The sequence below is a fragment of the Dipodomys merriami genome, unplaced genomic scaffold (assembly GCF_024711535.1).
Source record: "Dipodomys merriami isolate MVZ:Mamm:240054 unplaced genomic scaffold, mDipMer1.0.p SCAF_11, whole genome shotgun sequence".
Taxonomy (NCBI): Eukaryota; Metazoa; Chordata; class Mammalia; order Rodentia; family Heteromyidae; genus Dipodomys; species Dipodomys merriami.
Window position 1 is genome coordinate 20754335 of NW_027202382.1, and position 17732 is coordinate 20772066.

The 17732-nt window shown below is 37.0% G+C and overlaps 1 protein-coding gene and 1 long non-coding RNA gene across 3 annotated transcripts in view; one reads left to right on the forward strand and one right to left on the reverse strand.

The window, feature by feature from the left end:
- The window catches only part of Grin3a (glutamate ionotropic receptor NMDA type subunit 3A), a 146204-nt gene that overhangs the window by 92596 nt on the left and 35876 nt on the right, over positions 1-17732 (reverse strand). Inside the window, exon 2 of the mRNA XM_070010951.1 lies at positions 4674-5278. Within this exon, the coding sequence (XP_069867052.1) occupies positions 4674-5278 (605 nt within the window). The remainder of the gene's footprint in view (positions 1-4673; positions 5279-17732) is intronic.
- LOC138819467 (uncharacterized) overlaps positions 1-17732 on the forward strand; it is a 125935-nt gene that overhangs the window by 73035 nt on the left and 35168 nt on the right. The window lies entirely within an intron of this gene.

Consider the following 17732-nt stretch of genomic DNA (forward strand, 5'->3'; position numbering starts at 1 on the left):
AAAATGCTCCCATTTTCTATTATGGTAATTTCCTTTGTAGGAAAATGCATTGAGTTTTATAAATGTCAAATGAACAAAAGAAAATAATTTCTTTTAACTTCATGTATTAAATGAAGCTGGTTGGGTATGTCGTTTTGGACTTCTATGTTGCTTGTGTATGTGGGCAAGTGTGTGTGTATGTGTGTGTGTGCAAAAGAATACTTAGGCTTTAACTCAAACCTTTACCCTCTTGCTTGACTTTTTTTCTTCAAGGCTGGAGCTTTAATACTCAAGCCACATCTCTACTTTTCAAGAAATATGAGTTTCTTGGATTTATCTGCCTTGGCTGGCTTCAAATTGTGCTTTCAGACCTTAGCCTTCTGAATAGCTAGGATTATAGGTGTAAGCCATCAGGACCCAGCAGCTTCTTCTGCAGTTCTTATGTCTTCCTTTAGTAGATCTGACTGAGAGCATATACGAAGTTTTTATTTCAAGTGTATCTGTTTATATTTTTATTTAGTTATTTAAAAATGCTTTAGCTATCATATTGCATGCAATGTTTAAGTGAAGATATTCTGGTAAAGAAAACATTCCATTAATTTCTTGTTGTATTTCTTTATTTTTTAGCTTGTATGGGGGAGCTTAAACTCAGGGCCTTGTGCATATTCAGTTATTTGCTTTTTATTTTTGTGTTTTTTCTCATACTGGTACTCAATTGCATAAGCCAAGCCTCCAGTCTGACACTATGCTGCTAATTGGAGGTAGAGTCTCTTGTCTCATATTGGCTTCCAAAAGCAATCTGCCATGTTCTCAGTTTCCTGAATAACTAGGATTACAAGTCTGAGGCACTGGCACCTAGCTTTGGAGAATGTGTGTGTGTGTGTGTGTGTGTGTGTGTGTGTGTGTGTGTGTGTGTGTGTGTGTGTGTGTGTGTGTGTGTGTGTGTGTGTGTGTGTGTGTGTGTGTGTGTGTACACATATATGGATTTGGGGCTAGGGTTTGAACTCTGGGCCTTGGTGCTATTTCTAGGCCTGGGTGCTATTCCTGAGCTTTTTTTGCTCATGGGTAGCACTCTACCACTTGAGTCATTAGCTTTTTTGGTGACTAATTGGAGATAAATGTCTCATGGACTTTTTTCTCAGAATAATTTTACTATGCTTCTCAGATTTCAGACTCCTGAGTAGTTAGGATTATAGCTGTGAGCCACCAATGCCCAGCTTGGATGCATTTTTAATACAAACAGATTAGTAGATATGTATCTTCAAAAATGCCTTATTGCTTTTCGATTAAAGGGGGGAACTAATGCAACAGCAATCTATACAAGGCAATATGTTGGAAGTGATCTGTACGACTTGGGGGAGGAGGGGAGGGAGGGAGGGAAAGTAGGAGAAAAAATGAGGGAAGGGGTAACAAGTTGGACAAGAAATGTACTTATTACCTTTTTATGTAACTGTAACCCCTCTGTGCATCACCTTGACAACAAAAATGCAAAAAATTATATATAATTATCTAAGCTGATATTTAGAAGTTAATAGATCATAGAGGCTGAAGCAGGAGGATCTCTGTCTAGAAACAAGTTACAAAGCACACATGTCATCAATTTACTTTTCTATTTTATAACCACCAACATTCATGTATGAGAATGTCAGCTCCAAAATGACAAGAGTCGTCTTCAGTATATTTCACTCATGCTAGCTCAACAAATGGTCATTGGTTGAATGGACAGAAACACTTAGACATATGTCTTTATGGAGGTGTGATCAAAATAATATGCTATCTGTAGTCATTCCACATAATTAACCTTTAGTAAATCACCTTGCAAATAAATTGTTACAGATCTTTCAACAGTCTTGGTGCTCTAAGGCTTTTGGTCCACATTTAGTTATGATATGCATTTGCTCTAACACGTGGGGAACGAGAGAGAATAAAATTCCTTATACCTGTAAGTATGTCTATGTAGTCTACCCTGAGAAATGATTTTTCTCATCTAAAAGCCAATGCTGAAAAATGCCATGTTTTTGGTGCCTTCATTAACATTTTAAAATGTTAACAATTCTGTCAGTTCACACTGAAAATGACACTGTGAGAAATGAAAGCTTGCATAACTCCAATACCCGCTAGTCATGGCTCATTATCCCCCCTGGCTTTTATTATGTGGTGAGGAAGCAAGGTCAGCCTCACAGAATTTAGGGACAATTAAGAAAATTACTGTATGCAGATGTGACTTATGGGCTGAGAATAACTAAACTTTCTAAAAGACCAAATTAAGCAAAATAAATAAAGATGATGAAAAATCCACAGATGTTTTATGACTTACGTGGCTTTTAAGTTATTCATTATAGAGAAGCCTTCCGGGGATTGGCCCATTTCCGCTGACCCTTTTCCTGAACACTTTGAAACTTTCTCTTTGACTGCATTCCTCAGGGAGTTTAAGATGTCCTAGGCATATTTTCTGAAGTTCTTTGAGTTCATTTCTCAAACACTTCCATAGGGATGAAAATATTGTCACTGACCCTTCTACATCGTGGATTACCACTGGGGCTCTAAACTTCACATTCTTCTTTTACAACTTTCAAAGCTTGTAGAATAAAAATGTGGAAACAGTCATGAGGGTAAAGGTTATCATCCAAGTTTCCACAAAGAAAAAAGAAAAAGAAGAGAAAACTAGACAAGAAGCAGGTAAAAAAAAACCCCTACATTTATCTACCAACTACTTATTTTCTTCTAAAGTAACAGACATTGGAAGGTATAAATACAATACACAGTCTCTTTTCTTTCTTTCTGCATTGGTAAGGTCCAGTGAGTATTTATTAGATGTCTGCTATATTCTAGGACTTCGACTATCTTGAACAATTGTGCTTCTCTTTCATAGAGTTTATATTTTAGCTCAGAAGTCAGATGCACAGACAAATAATGACGGAGGGATGGGCTGAGTAACATCATAAAATTTGATGTTCAGAGTGCCATGAGATTCTTGTGGGAGCAAGCATGTAATTTTAATGTAAATTAAATCTTGGTGAGAATGATCAGTTGATCTTGATAAAATGAATCCCTAAGGTTTGTCTAGCCTGACAGCAAATATTTCTCTAGGTGGCTTCTAAACATTTTCAGCATCCAAACAGAATGATTTTTCTTATGCTCTCCATTTTACATGAGACAGAAAGATGCTAAATAACTGAATGTAGTTTTCACTAGTGGTATTTCCTGCCTGCTGTTCATGATTGTCCTTCTAAAAATAGTGACTGTTTGAAATTATAAAACAAAGCTTTGCTTCTACATTTGTGGTGAAAGAGATTGCTTTTTGTCTTAGACAAAATCCTGAACCTCTGCTGTGTGGTATTGTACAAACAATAGATTAAATCTTGATGGAAGCTGTGAAATAAAACTTTTACATAGATTGACCTTAAGGAAATTCAAATACGATAGGGGGGAAATGGAAAGTTCAAATGATATATAACATTTAATAGAATTATTAATAGATTCCTAGAAATCCAATTTGACTTTTTTGTAGTTTGTTAACAGCATTAAAAATTTTAGCTAGTGTTTAATTCTATAATATGTATGGCATTTAGCATATTGTCTTGCATAAAGTTAGGTAGATGCTCAATTTGGAAGTTTCCTTAAGCTTTTATGAAATCTTCCTGCTTTTAAAGGTAAATTTCCTTGCATTCTTCAAATTGGTCACTGTTCCAAGAGTACAGTTTAAAACTAGGGTCAAGACTATAGGCTAGCTTTCCCCTCTGAAGTAGAAATAATTCTTAACTTGTTCTCTGACTGTAAGTGGTCCTTATCTAGGTCCCTGCAAAATATACTTTAAAGATATTCCCCTTTACCTAAAAATTACACAAATTATTTTGGATGAGAGGTAGTGTTTAACTTAATGGGCTTTTTTTAATATAGCTTCAGAGTCAGATTGAGGTACTGAATAGAAAGGTACCTACTTAAAGCATGCACATATAATTACTATGCAAATATAATACACAATACTGTTAAAATATAGTAATGCTCTTGTGAAACTTTTGCTTGTATCTAGGTATCTATTCTCCTATGTGTATCTATCATCTATCTATCATTTGTCTGTCGTTCATTTATCACTTAACTCCATGAATAACAAAATCTACTCATATCCATTTTATATAAGTTGATTTAGAACATGGGAAACTAAGGCTCAGAGAAGCTTTGTAACTTTTCCAGGTTATGATATTATTAAGTAGCTAAAATTTGCTCTCTTTACTATTTAAGCATCAGGGACTGTGAGGAGGAAAAAAATCCATTTCCTGTGCACTTTTCTTTGTTCTGGGTATATTGAGAGATTTGTTTAGGTCTATGGATATGGAAAAGAATAGGTAGGAAAAGGACTATTCCTTGGGCAACCACTATGAGCCAAATGTGACATTACTTTTCAAAAATAGTTTCATGACATGTTATGAAGCTTATTTTTTAGTTTAGAAACTTGACAAGAATCCAAAAATGAGTAATGAATTAAGTAGACCTGAGTACTTTCTCTATATGCTGCACTTAGAAGTCTAGAGAGCAAATTACAGATAACAGATCACAAAATGCTAGCCTTATGCACACCCTCTCAGAAGTTTATAGTTACTTAGAATCAACATTTCTGCAAGAGCTATAGATATGAACATTTGACTTCTTGTCAGAGATATAATCCAGGATTTAATCCAGGCCTTGCATCCTACCTTGATAAATATTGTCCTGATGTGAGATTCGTAGTTTTTACATCCATGCAGTTCATCGTGCTGGGAATGAGAGCAAGTTCAGGCTGGATCATGGTGGCTGTGGCTACAGCCCTTGCAACCAACTCCATGGCATCTTGTACGTAGTATTCAAAGAAAGACTGTGTTGTTTTTCCATGAGCAATGAGCCCCAGGGGTAGACCTTCTGTCCTCAATTCTTCTACGTTCTGTGAATCTCCCAGCACCCAGTGAAGCTCAGGGGGTGTTAATCCAAACTGGGTGGCCATTTCAAAAATCTGCTGGATGCTTTCCATGTTGCAGCCAAACATCACGATGGTGGGTGTGCTGTTCTTAACGTTCTCAAGCTGGACCTGCAGGAAGCTTAAGAGGTTGTTGGTGGAGGAGAGGCCTGCAGTGGTGTTGATGATGGACCCGAGGTGGAACTTGGAATTATTCTGGATGAGGAGAAGGAAGTCGGTGATGTTCCAGTCTTCCTGGCACAGCAGCAAGCTAAAATTGTACCAGTTGTTCATGGCGAGGATTGAGACAGTGACATCAGCATCAGAACTAAAGGATTTTTCTAAACTCAGTTGTAGGTGGAGGGGATTCTGTATTTAAAGATACGAAAAAGAAGAATTAGAAAGCATTGGTCAAAAAGTATGATATAGGGAATTTTTGCTTTCTGATGAGCCTAGAGCTTGGTTATTATTATTTTCTCTCTGCGATATTCAAATATCCCTAGGGTAAGTTTCCCAAAGTACGGGAATTTTCTCTCAAAAATGTTTTACTATGCATATTTGAGATTTACAACATGATGGTAGGGATGACATGGAGATAGGAAAATGAGCGGTTTGTTGAAGCAAATGAACAGATCCATCATCTCGCATACTCAATGTTTATTTGTGGTAGTGTGGTTGGAATTCAAGTCTTCATGCTTGTGAGGCAGGCTCTTTACTTCAGAGCCACACTGCTTGCCTGGTTACTTTTTTGTGTGTGTTTTTTTTTTTATTATAAAAATACTGTACAGAGAGGTTACAGTTACATAAGCAAGGTAATGAGTACATTTCCTATGGAGCATTGTTGCCTCCTCCTTTGTTTTTCCCCTATCATCCCTCCCCTCCCCCAAAGTTGTGGAGTTAGTTTTCAAATAGTGTCTTGTACATCTCATTGTTACAATGGGTTAACCTGTATCCTTATTTAAGATTTTGTTTTTTTCCCTTCCTCTCCCTTCCTTGTATATACAAGATGGCAGGGTCCAGACATCAAATACAGTGAAAACCGGTTATACCATAGGGGAAGAACACATAAAGAAACAAAATGACTCTCACTTCCTACCCCAATGTGTACCTGGACTGGTCATTCTGAGCACATTGAGTTATCCATTTAAAATCCTTATCTTCCCATAATGTTTTGTTAGAGGAAAGATAACCCTAGGTGTCAACATGAGAGATAACAATCATATATGTTATCAAGCTTGTCTTTATATTTATATAGATCACAATTTGTAACTTATTTGTTAAGCATCTCATTTAGTTAAGAAATGGAAAGATATTACTTTGGCTTCCTTTTAAGGTTAATGCTTGCAAGAGAGGAGGCTGGGGCTAAGGGCAGAGGAGTAAAAGAATGAAGGAGGGGAGGAAGGAGAGGAAGCTGGCATGACTTCATTGTGTATCTTACAGAATTGAGAATTATAAGGGAAGGGGGGGCTGAGGAGAATGAAGATATTGAAGGGATGTCACAGATCAAGATGCATTGTATACATAAAATACTTTGTTAAATGCCAAAAAATTAAATACATGACCTACAATTAAGATAAGTGTGGGAAGGAGTGGGTTGAGAGCGGTGGGTGAAAATGTTGAAAGGGGTGACATTCATTAAGAGGCACTGGATCCACAAACTGCCCCGGTGAATGGCAACTCCTTTGCACAACTGCTTAATGATAAAAACATTTAAAAAAGTTAATTATAGAAATTTTAACCCCTCTGTACACCACCTTCACAATGAAAACAATGGATATATTGAAAAACTAAGCAAAGGAAACATGAGATAATTTTTGTATTTAAAGCAGTGATACAAGAAAGGAAAGATCATTGTAATACATCTGTCTCATGTTGTTCTGCAATGAATATTGATGATTAATTTTTTTAAAAAGTTAATTATAGCTGGGTGCCGGTGGTTCATGCCTATAATCCTAGCTATTAAGGAGGCTGAGATCTGAGGATCGTGGTTCAAAGCCAGCCCGGTCAGGAAAGTCCATGAGACTCTTTTCTCCAATAAGCCACCAGAAAACAAGAAGTGGTAGGTACTTGCCTTGAGCTGAAGAGCTGAGGGACAGTATCTAGTCCCAGATTTCAAGCACCATGACCGATCAAAAAAAAAAAAAAGGGTAATTACAGAAATTTTAACATAGTTCTTTTTTTTTCTTTTTGCTTATGTGGTGCTGAGGAATCAAACCCAGGGCCTCATGCATGCAAGGCAAGCGCTCTACCACTGAGCCACCTTCCCAGCCCCTAACATAGTTCTTGTACAAGGAAATGGGGAAGAGAAATGGATCATAGTTTCTTATACCCTAGCCACTTGAACAACATACTTCTGATATATATGTAGATTTCTTTTCATTATAGACATCAAGATTAAGAGTATATAGTTTAATTCACATTTCTGAATCTATTGATCCTGGATTCTTGCTGTGAAATTGTGCTATTAAACACATTTATGTAACTTAAACCACAATTTCATCTACTCATGGAATTCACCCTTCAATAAAGGAAGAGTACTTAAGAAAAATCACAAATTATTAGACATGTAGGTGAAATACAGTCTTCCAATGTTAATACACTTGTCATTTGATTTCCTCATAAGCAGATACATAACACATTTATTATGTAATGATGATATCTTGAGAATGTTTAGTCCAGGGCCTTACTCATGTTCTTTATGCAATAAATATTGATCAAATTGCAGTAAATACGTTTCACTTGGGACTTGCTGAACTATTTTTAGGAGCTTGCTAAACATTCAGGTCAACAGAAGAACAGTAGTTTCTCAGCTAAATTTCAAACCTTGTATAAAAGGAAAGCAGAAAATAAGGATGAACTTTTTTGACCCACCAAAAATGTGTACTAAGGGAGAGGATTTAAAGTCTGGGAGTGTACCTTAGTGGGCAAAACCCTGGGTGTGATTTCTCAGAACCACCACCTCCATAAATTGAATTGAACTTTGAACTCTTAGAAGCATTGAAAATTTTTCATGCTTTTTTTTTTTTTTTGTCGGTCATGGGGCTTGAACTCTGGGCCTGGGCGCTGTCCCTCAGCTCTTCAGCTCAAGCGAGCGCTCTACCACTTGAGCTACAGTGCCACTTCTGGTTTTCTAATGGTTTATTGGAGATAGGAGTCTCACGGTCTCTCCTGCCCGGGCTGGCTTTGAACCGCGATCCTCAGATCTCAGCCTCCTGAGTAGCTAGGATTACAGGCGTGAGCCACCAGAGCCCGGCTGCATGTTTTGTTTTTTGTTTTTTTTTTTTTAAATTAAGGATGAGATTCTGATGGGGTTAACAGGAAGAAAACTATGAATACTGGCAGAAATGAGAGGACACATGATGGTCGGCAGGATGGAATTGTAAAACTTACTCTAAGAACTCGACTTCTGTCCTTTTAAGTTAAACATTTAAGTAAGGCTTATGTTGACAAAAGCAGAAGTTTGGGAAAGTCATTCACAGGCAGTGACCAACCAACAAGTAGCGAAAAGAAAACCTTCCAAGTCCCCATGGGACCATAAGCGAACTGGAAGCTTAGGTGTTAATGATAGCTGGGAGGGAAGTGGGAAAAAGGTTCTTAAATTAAGAAGGATCAAGTGATAAGATCAAAGGGAGGTGTCCAAAAAGAGAAGGGTGTCAAACATCAGGAGACAGTACCCAATAGGTAGCTCTTGCTTTTCAGATTTGAGAGGGCAGACAAGCTCAAAGTGAGAGGAATGGATGCTATAGACTCCACTTCTCTTTTTGGTGAATATATACTGCTCCAGAGACTTCTTTCTCTCTTCCTCTTGTAGTTTTCTGCCCATCCTTCTGTTTTTTTTTTCTTTTCTTCTCCTGACCTAACCTTTTTTAGGCAGAAAGGAGCAGTGGAAGGTACACTCTACATTTAGTTGGCAGGAACAAATGTTTCCCAACTGTTTTCTTGGCTTTAGTGCCCCACCCCAACCCCTGTATTCTTTGACATTTTTCTTTCTAAAACCAGTATGACCAAATCATTTTCGAGAATCAAGACTTCTGAATTACTCATAGGAGGAATTTCAAGATCAATCATATGGATTAGGAGGGCATTCTAATCTTAGGGTTTACTTTATTATCAATACACCAGATCACTGTAGAAAATGGACCACCCTAAAATATGACCCTTTGGCATAAGAGTTATTTTGAATGTTCACTTTGAGATTGAAGACAGAGAAGAGTCTATGAACACAGAGTAGGAGTTATCTTTTTACAAGGGAAATTTCCACCTATAAAGAAAAGCTTTATTTGTGATGGCATCTTTCTCTCTATGTACTAGGAAGATAAAGATGATTGAATCACTAGAGATCCTTGTCAATGTAGAAGGCATAACCACAAACCCACATAGCAAAGCTTACTCATGTGCATTGTACTTTGCCTGGCTACCTCCCTAACAGATCTCTCTAACAGATTTGTTATAGTTGAAGATGTTATTGCAACATAAACTCAAGGCCACATCTTGGAGATTTATTCCCTCTTTCCTGGCTATCTTCCATCTATACATAGATACTAATATGATTAAATGTTCTTATTCTTTCTCATGTTCTCATGCTTTCGTCCTAAGAACTATGAAGGATAAAGAGAAAGTTAGTTTTCCTACTCTTTAACGTGCTCCAAGTCATACTATACAATTGGTTTTTCTTGAACCAGGGAAAACACTGTCATGCCTACATTAACTTAATTATTTCTTTTCACCTGGAAATTGGTTTGATTGTATTTATATTCATCTTTCCCAACTCAGTTCTCTCAGGTAGATTTCTAGAAGCTATCTCATATTGTGTGAACCAAAGTTCTACAGACTGCTTGACGTTGGCTGATAAGACACTATGATTATAGGTAAAAAAATGTTATAGGTCAAGAGCCAAACCTATCTTGGGCTATCTTCAGCCCTTTAATGGCCATTTAACTTGTTTCTTGCTCTAATGTTCTTATTGTTATTAGATAAAATTCTCAATGCATTACTAGACTTAGCAGACCCCCAGACTCTACCAATCCTAAAGCTAGTAATGTTATAAGGTAACACCTTAAGCCTCTAGAAAAATTTCTCTGTTGTTATGCTTTGAATATAAAATATTGAAGGCTTGGATTGCATCTATAGGCTTTGGGGAAAGTGATTGGGTCTTGAAAGCTTTGACCTAATCAGTGTATTAATCCCTTGATTAATTCATAGTTTGCTGTCAGCAATGAGAAAGGTAAATAATACACCTGCTTTGCTGTATTCTGCCTACTTAATGCCCCCTCCCAGCCCCCAGTGTAACTGTTCAAGGTACTGGTTTATGACTTTCTTTGTTCTGTGGGTGTACAAATTCCATTGTGGAATAAATCATTCAGGATAACTTGAATTTATATTCCTGAGCTTTGGTCACTTTCTTCTTTTCTTTGAAGCAAAACTGTTTTTCTTTGTATTGACATAATGTTTTTATCCTGTTGATCTTAATGCAATGATAGATTGGGTTTTTTTTTTTGTTATTTAACTGTTTCTCTGCTGACTCTACAGAATGAACCATCTCCTGCATATGTCATTGCTTTGGTACAGAGCTGTACATACACACTTGATACTATTGTGTAGCTACTGATTATTTTGTATACACAGGAGACTAAGAGCTACATAGTTTCTAAACATATTTTAAACATTTTTAAACATATCTTCTAACACAGTTAGAATAGTATTTGTCAAATGGAACTTCTCTTTCATTTACCCCAAAACCTGGGATCATAGTAAGAAAGACGGAAAACTAAACAAATTGGAAAGAAAACCAGTTCCAGTTAAGTTCCAAGATCCAATATTTTGACCTGAGTTGTAAGACAGGCTTCTCCAGCACTTCCCACAGAGGAACTCATTAAATTAGTGTGTGAAAAACAAGCTCTTATGGAGGTACAGATAATTGTCAGCCCCTTGCTATATAGGATGTGTAATTAGCTAATAATATTGAGCACATAGCACTAGACAGAGAAATAAATGCGTTTGCAGAAGAGAGCAACATGAGATTGAAACAAATATTCCCTTTCCCTCACAAGTGGATAATGATTAATCCACACAATCTCATGTTCACTCCTATAAACAGTTCTACTGAGAAATATCAGATGGTGAAGTTAATCCTTTCACACATGTAATGGATGTAATTCTTCAAAATATATGTATTAACTAACAGTTTAGAAGCATCTAGTAATATATTATTTAACTAGCAGTCTTACATATCTTATAATTTCTTCCCATATAATGACAACACACACAGAGATATAAGACACTTAAAATTCAAGACATATAATGAAACTTTTCTTAAAATCTGGGGCAAGGATTAAGCAAGTCCTATTGGAATCAAGAAAATTTGGAAAGAGCAAAAAATGACATTGATCCTTAGAAAATATTAGAACACAATAGAAAATGTAATTTTTGTAAAGCAAGAAAGGTTTAACAGGTAAATAAATAGAAAAAGAATGTCAATATTTATAAAAGAATGCTTCACCTTAATATATTAAGACTAACTCAAAGCTCAACAAAATAAGAACCAAGAAATGGGTACTTGGAAGAGGGTGCGGCCAAGATAGAAGGTAGAAAAATTAACAGGTGAAGAAGGGAAAATGCAGGCAAAAATTCATTGTATATACCATAGAACTGAGAACTGTAAGAGAAGGAGTAGGTTGAAGGGGATGTTGAAGTGATTATACAGATCAAGATACATTGTACACAAACTGCTTTGTTAAATAGTAAAAAAATCAATACATAACCTAAAATTAAATTAAAATTAAGGAATGGGTTGGGAGGGGCAGATGAGAATTTTGAAAGGGGTGACATTGGTCAAGATATACTGTGTCCACAAACTGCATGGAAATTCCTTTTTATAATGACTTAAAGATGATAAAATATTCAAAAAAAGCAAATAAATAATTTTTTCATGAAAAACCGAGAAGGAAATATGAGATAAAGCATTGAAGCCAGGTGTCAGTGGCTCATGCCTATAGTCCTAGCTACTCAGGAGGCTGAGATCTGAGATTGTGGTTTGAAACCAGCCCAGGTAGGAAAGTCTGTAAGACTCTTTTTTTTTTTAATTGTGAAAATACTGTACAGAGGTGTTACAGTTATATGGGCAAGGTAATGAGTACATTTTTTTTTTTATTATGAGTACATTTCTTATCAAGCATTGTTGCCTCCTCCTTTGTTTCCCCTTACCATCCCCTCCCATCTCCTCCACCCTTGGGCCAAAGTTGTAAAGTTTGATTTTCAGCATAACATCTTGTACACCTTCCCCTCCACAAATTATACTTACATCAAATACAGTGAAAACAGGGGTTATACCATGGGGGAGGAACATAAAGCAACAAAGAAATATCTTATAAATATGTTAGAAACAATAGCAAGAAAGAAAAAACATTTGAGTCCTTATATTGGGGTTCATTTCGCCTAACATCAACTTATCTGACCTTTTCTGATTGTCGGGACTGGCTTACTTCATCTAATATAATTTTTTTCCAAGTTGTTCCATTTCCTAACAACTGGGGCAATGTCATCCTTTCTGGTGGAAGCATAGAATTCCATTGTGTGTGTGTGTGTGTGTGTGTGTGTGTGTGTGTGTGTGTGTGTGTGTATATCACATTTTCTTGATCCATTCATCTACTGAGGGGCATCTGGGTTGCTTCTATATCTTAGCTATGGTAAATAATGCTGCAATAAACATAGTTGTGCTGGTAGCTTTAGTATGGTCTTGTTTGTGATCATTTGGGTAAATGCCCAGAAGTGGGATTGCTGGGTCATAGGGGAAGTCTATGTGGTGTCTTTTGAGGAATCTCCAGACTACTTTCCAAAGTGGTTGAACAAGTTTACACCCCCACCAACAATGCAGTAAGGTTCCCTTCTGTCCACATCCCCTCCAGCATCTGTTGTTATTAGAGTTCTTGATTATAGCCATTCTAACTGGGGTGAGGTGGTATCTCGATGTTGTTTTGATTTGCATTTCTTTTATGGCTAGGGAGGTTGGGCATTTCTTCATGTGTGTATTGGCCATTCTTATTTCTCTTCAGAGAAATTTCTCTTTAAGTCTTCAGCTCACTTATTTATTGGGCAGTTGTTTCTTTGAGGATTCTTTATCTCCAATAAAACACCAAAAAACCAGAAGTGGAGCAGTGGCTCAAAGTGGAAGAGTGCTAGCCTTTGTCAAAAAAGCTCAGAAACAGTGCCCAGGCCCTGGGTTGGAGCCCTTTGAAAGACCAAAGAAAAAAAAAGAAAGAAAGAAAGAAGAAAAAAAAGTTGAGGAAATAGATCATTTTGAAAATGAAAATTTCTAATATTTGAAAACTATAAGTCAAATTTCAAATTTTACCATATACAAAAATAAATTTTAAATTATTAATAAACTAGTATATAAACATCTCTCCAAAATGGCAGTGATAAAGAGAAACACATTATATGATATATAACACAGAACTCTGGAATTAAACACCCCTCATAAAATTTAAAAACATCATGGCACAATAAGATGAGAATATTTGTAAACAAATTTGGTAGACAAAGAGTTTGCATTCACACAATACGAGGAATGTTTACTAGTCAATGAAGTAAGAGAATCCTTTACTGAACAGTCATTTTTGTCCCCACAAGTAATTTTAACCTCCTATCGAGAGCCATGCCCTCTGCCAGGCATTCTTTTTCCCTTGTAGAAAGGAAGAGATTAAAAAGTACTAAGTAATCAGATCAATAAACATTCATAATTATAAATTATGTAAATGATTACAAATGAAGGTCTTCCCTGGGAATGGTAAGAGGGGATGGGACGATACAGGTACTGGTTTGGTATAAGAATTCTACCAGCACAACTATGTTTATCGCAGCATTATTTACCATAGCTAAGACATGGAACCAACCCACACGCTCCTTATTAGATGAATGGATCAAGAAAATGTGGTATATATATACAATGAAATTCTATGCCTCCATCAGAAAGAATGACATTGCCCCATTTGTTAGGAAATGGAAAGACTTGGAAAAAATTATATTAAGTGAAGTAAGCCAGGCCCAAAGAAACATAGTTCCCATGGTTTCCCTTATTTGCCAAACTAGTATATGTCCTACATGTGTAGGACAAGCAGAAAAGGCCAAAAGCTATGTACATATGACCACATAAGATGATGTTAAGCAAAATGAACCCTAAGATAGGGACACAAATATCTTTTTTCTTTCTTACTATTGTTTCTAATGTATTTATAATGTACCATGTGATTTTTTTGTTGCTTTGTATGTTCCTCCTCCATGGTATAACCCCTATTTTCACTGTATTTGATGTTGGTGCCCTGCATCTTGTATATACACTTCTGTAATTCTGGGAGGGGAAGGGAGGGGCAAAAACAAAATGCTTAAATAAGGATACAGGTTGACCCATTGTAACAATGAGATGTACAAAACACTATGTTGAAAATGAACTTTACAACTTTGGTGGGGGAGTTATTTGTGGAGTGGGAGGGAAGGGATGGTAGGGGAAAACAGAGGAGGAGGCAACAATGCTCAATAGGAAATGTACTCATTACCTTGCTCATGTAACTATAACCCCTCTGCACAACATTTTTACAATAAAAAGTACCAAAAAAAAAAAAGAATTCTCTAACTGGTTCTTTTGGAAAAAAATGAGATAAGGTTGAAAACAACAGATCATGTTATAAGTTTACATATACCTGATTTACTATAAAATGATTTACTGTAGAGACATAAACACTTAACTCAAAGTTTCATCTATCTAAGAGTCTCTTTGGAGTACCCTTTCTTCTTTGGCAGTGTTTTCTTTCCCATCCCAGATAAATGATTGGCTCCACCACCTCTGCCTCTACACTCCCTTTGTGTAATGGCTTCAGTAATCTACAATGTTCTCAAGTAAGTCACATACTGTCATGGCTCCTGGGCCCACTGATTTCTTCCCTGAGCTCAGGTCTTGTAAGGAACAGGATGTTGGTTAGCAGTCAAGGGGATTTCTGCTTAATTCTATCATCATCATTTATAAGCTGTGTGGCCATCTGCAAGTCATTCAGCACGCTCTGCATCATCTCTAAACTGAGGACAATACCACTTCGCACCTTACAGATTCCTCCTGAGAATGAAATGTGAAAACGTAATCATCTCTCATCTGGCCTGGAATGAGGGCCTGGTAAGGGAAAGTTGGCAATTTGCATGCAGAATTTAGCCCTTGTGTTGGATGTGCTTTCTAAGGTGAAGGTAATACAATATTTTTCTTTGCTATTGCTCTCTCTGTCCTATCATCTATTTGCACACAATGGCCTTGGTAGTAGACATCTTTTAAAAAATATATCAGCTATACAAACTCTTTCACAGGAAAAGAAATGCTTTGTCTCATTCTCAGAGAAGCTGTTTATTTTGGGGTGAGTTAAGTACACAATAGAGTCTACAGCCCTCTATAACCTCTCTTTTGACAACAAGTTCCAGAACCACTTCACAAATTAAGCGACTTTTGGCACCAACTGCTGATGATTGCCCTCATCCATCTTTGTTCTCTCAGGGAAAAAAACTATATATATATATATATATATATATATATATATATAAATATATATATATGCATTTGTTGTTTGTTTTTTTTTTGGGGGGGGGTTAGTACAAGCGTCCAAAACAGCATTCATTGCCAGAGAACTTTATGATATTCGCTGACAAAAGAAATGAAGCTGGTTCACTTTCAGAGTGAAGAAAAAATATTCTTTCAACTCTTTCCCAGGCCAGGAGACCTTAATGAAATCGGTCAAAACTCAGGAAGTTCAAATGAGTATATTTCTACTCCTTTTAACAGAGATGAAACTCCCTCCCTTTCATGAGTCTACCAACAATTAAATACGTTGGAGGGGCATGGAACTGATTTTCCATGCTGCTATCTCTTCTCCTCAGCCAAGGAGGCCATTGGAGGTTTTTTTGTCTCCCATTATTTTACACCTTGTTTGACCTATATTATAAAGAAGGCCCCTTTTTTTCTGAAAAATAAAAGCTTATTCCTTTAGAAGCTCAGCCTTTTAACTAAATTAACTGTTTTTATGATTGCATTAAGAATTCAGGCAAACTGAAGGCAAAGTCCCTGTCCAGAAATTGTAATCTAATAATAATTATAAAAATGAAGACCTACTGATGTTTCAAATATGTTATGGCCTCCGGAGGTGAATCATTGATTGGCCTCTGTTAATAGATGACAACTGAGGTTCAGAATGGGTGAGTCATTTTCTCAGTGTAGCACAAAATTACTAAAGAATAGAGCTGAGATCCCCAACACCAATTTTCTGGACTTGAAAGCACTACTCTATATTGTCCCCTTCACTTGATAAGAACAACATGTAAAGTAGGCCCTTGACATTTGGATTTAATCTTGACAGCGCCGATTAGTCACAAGTAATTCTAACAGCCCAGAGAATGAAGTCACTTTTAGGATATGTTGTGGCAGGCATTTAAATGAGATGCTACGTGTCATTGGGAGCCTCATCTACTGCCCATGCGCACACAGCCTCCCGCTACCTGCTTCTCTCCTCCTTCTATGTGTAGCCACTCTGGCTCAATGAAATGACAGTAACCATAGCAATGACTGTAATGAAATGTAAGGCTAGTTGGGTAATACATAGCATCTACTTTATGTCTGGTAGAATAAGAATGTCTGGAAAAGCTCACTTTAAATTTTCATGTAGATTCTACTGAATTTTGTGGTCAAAACTTCCACCTCTCGTACTATTCAACCATCGAGGGTGGAGGAGCCATTATACACATATATTCTGGAGAATCTCCTCCATGAATTTGAGAATTCAAATTTGAGAATTTGAGAATTCCTCCATGAATTGAGAATTTGTTATGTCCAACCTTACGTATCAGAGTCAGATAATACATGAATGTGTCAGAAGGCAGGATTATGGGTGCATGGGACAGTTGGCATAATCATGCTGGGTGAGGTGTATTTCACTTCACTCACTAAGTGGGAAGGGCTGAGAGGTATGAGGACCCAGCATGGAGCTCGCTTCTTGGAATACAGCAGATTCTGGTGGAGTGAATGGTCCAGTTAGGATGAGGTATTAGTGTGTACATCACTACCGTCTCAAAGACAGCCTGCTGATATATTCTTTTAACAAAATATATACTTGAAGTCATATGTGGGTGTTTGTTACTAGAAAAAAAAAGCTGTGTAAGAACCAAGGTCAAAATCCTTAGTTTTGAGTTCATTGCAATTTCTAGGAGAGTCTAAATTAGAGAATCAGAGGGCTTCCTTGCAAGGCATTCAGGTGTGTGAACTGCCTTTATCAGTTGTGGGTGAGACTTTGTGGGCAAGCCTTGGTCACTGGAGAAAGACTTCTAATGCAAGTGGAAGCCAAGATGCCAAAGATTTATGGGAAGAAAGCAGGAAGCTGGAAGAAGACAGGATCTGACAATGAAACGTCATGATGTATAGTAAATGCGTGGTAAATACTATTCTTGTTACGTTTATCATTCATAATAATTACATGTCTGCTGTGCTGACTCAGTTGAAGAAAGGTCTTCAAGACTCAGGTCACCGGTGTTCAGCAGCAGTCTCATTCCCTGCTAGTGTCTATGGAGACAGGTGACTTTCAGCCTCACTGAACCAAGCAGAGCTGTGCTTGTGGCAATGCTGGAGCTCCCAAGCCTCTTCAGAAAATATATTTTCTCTTTTGTCCTGCCAGAGTGAGGGATCTACTGTGCTTTTTGTGTTTTGTGAATGTGCCTACCTTCATTAATTCCCCTGCAGTCCCTTTCATATGCTTTAAGGACAAAAAGGGGAATAAATAACATGTTGTTACCATTTTGTTTC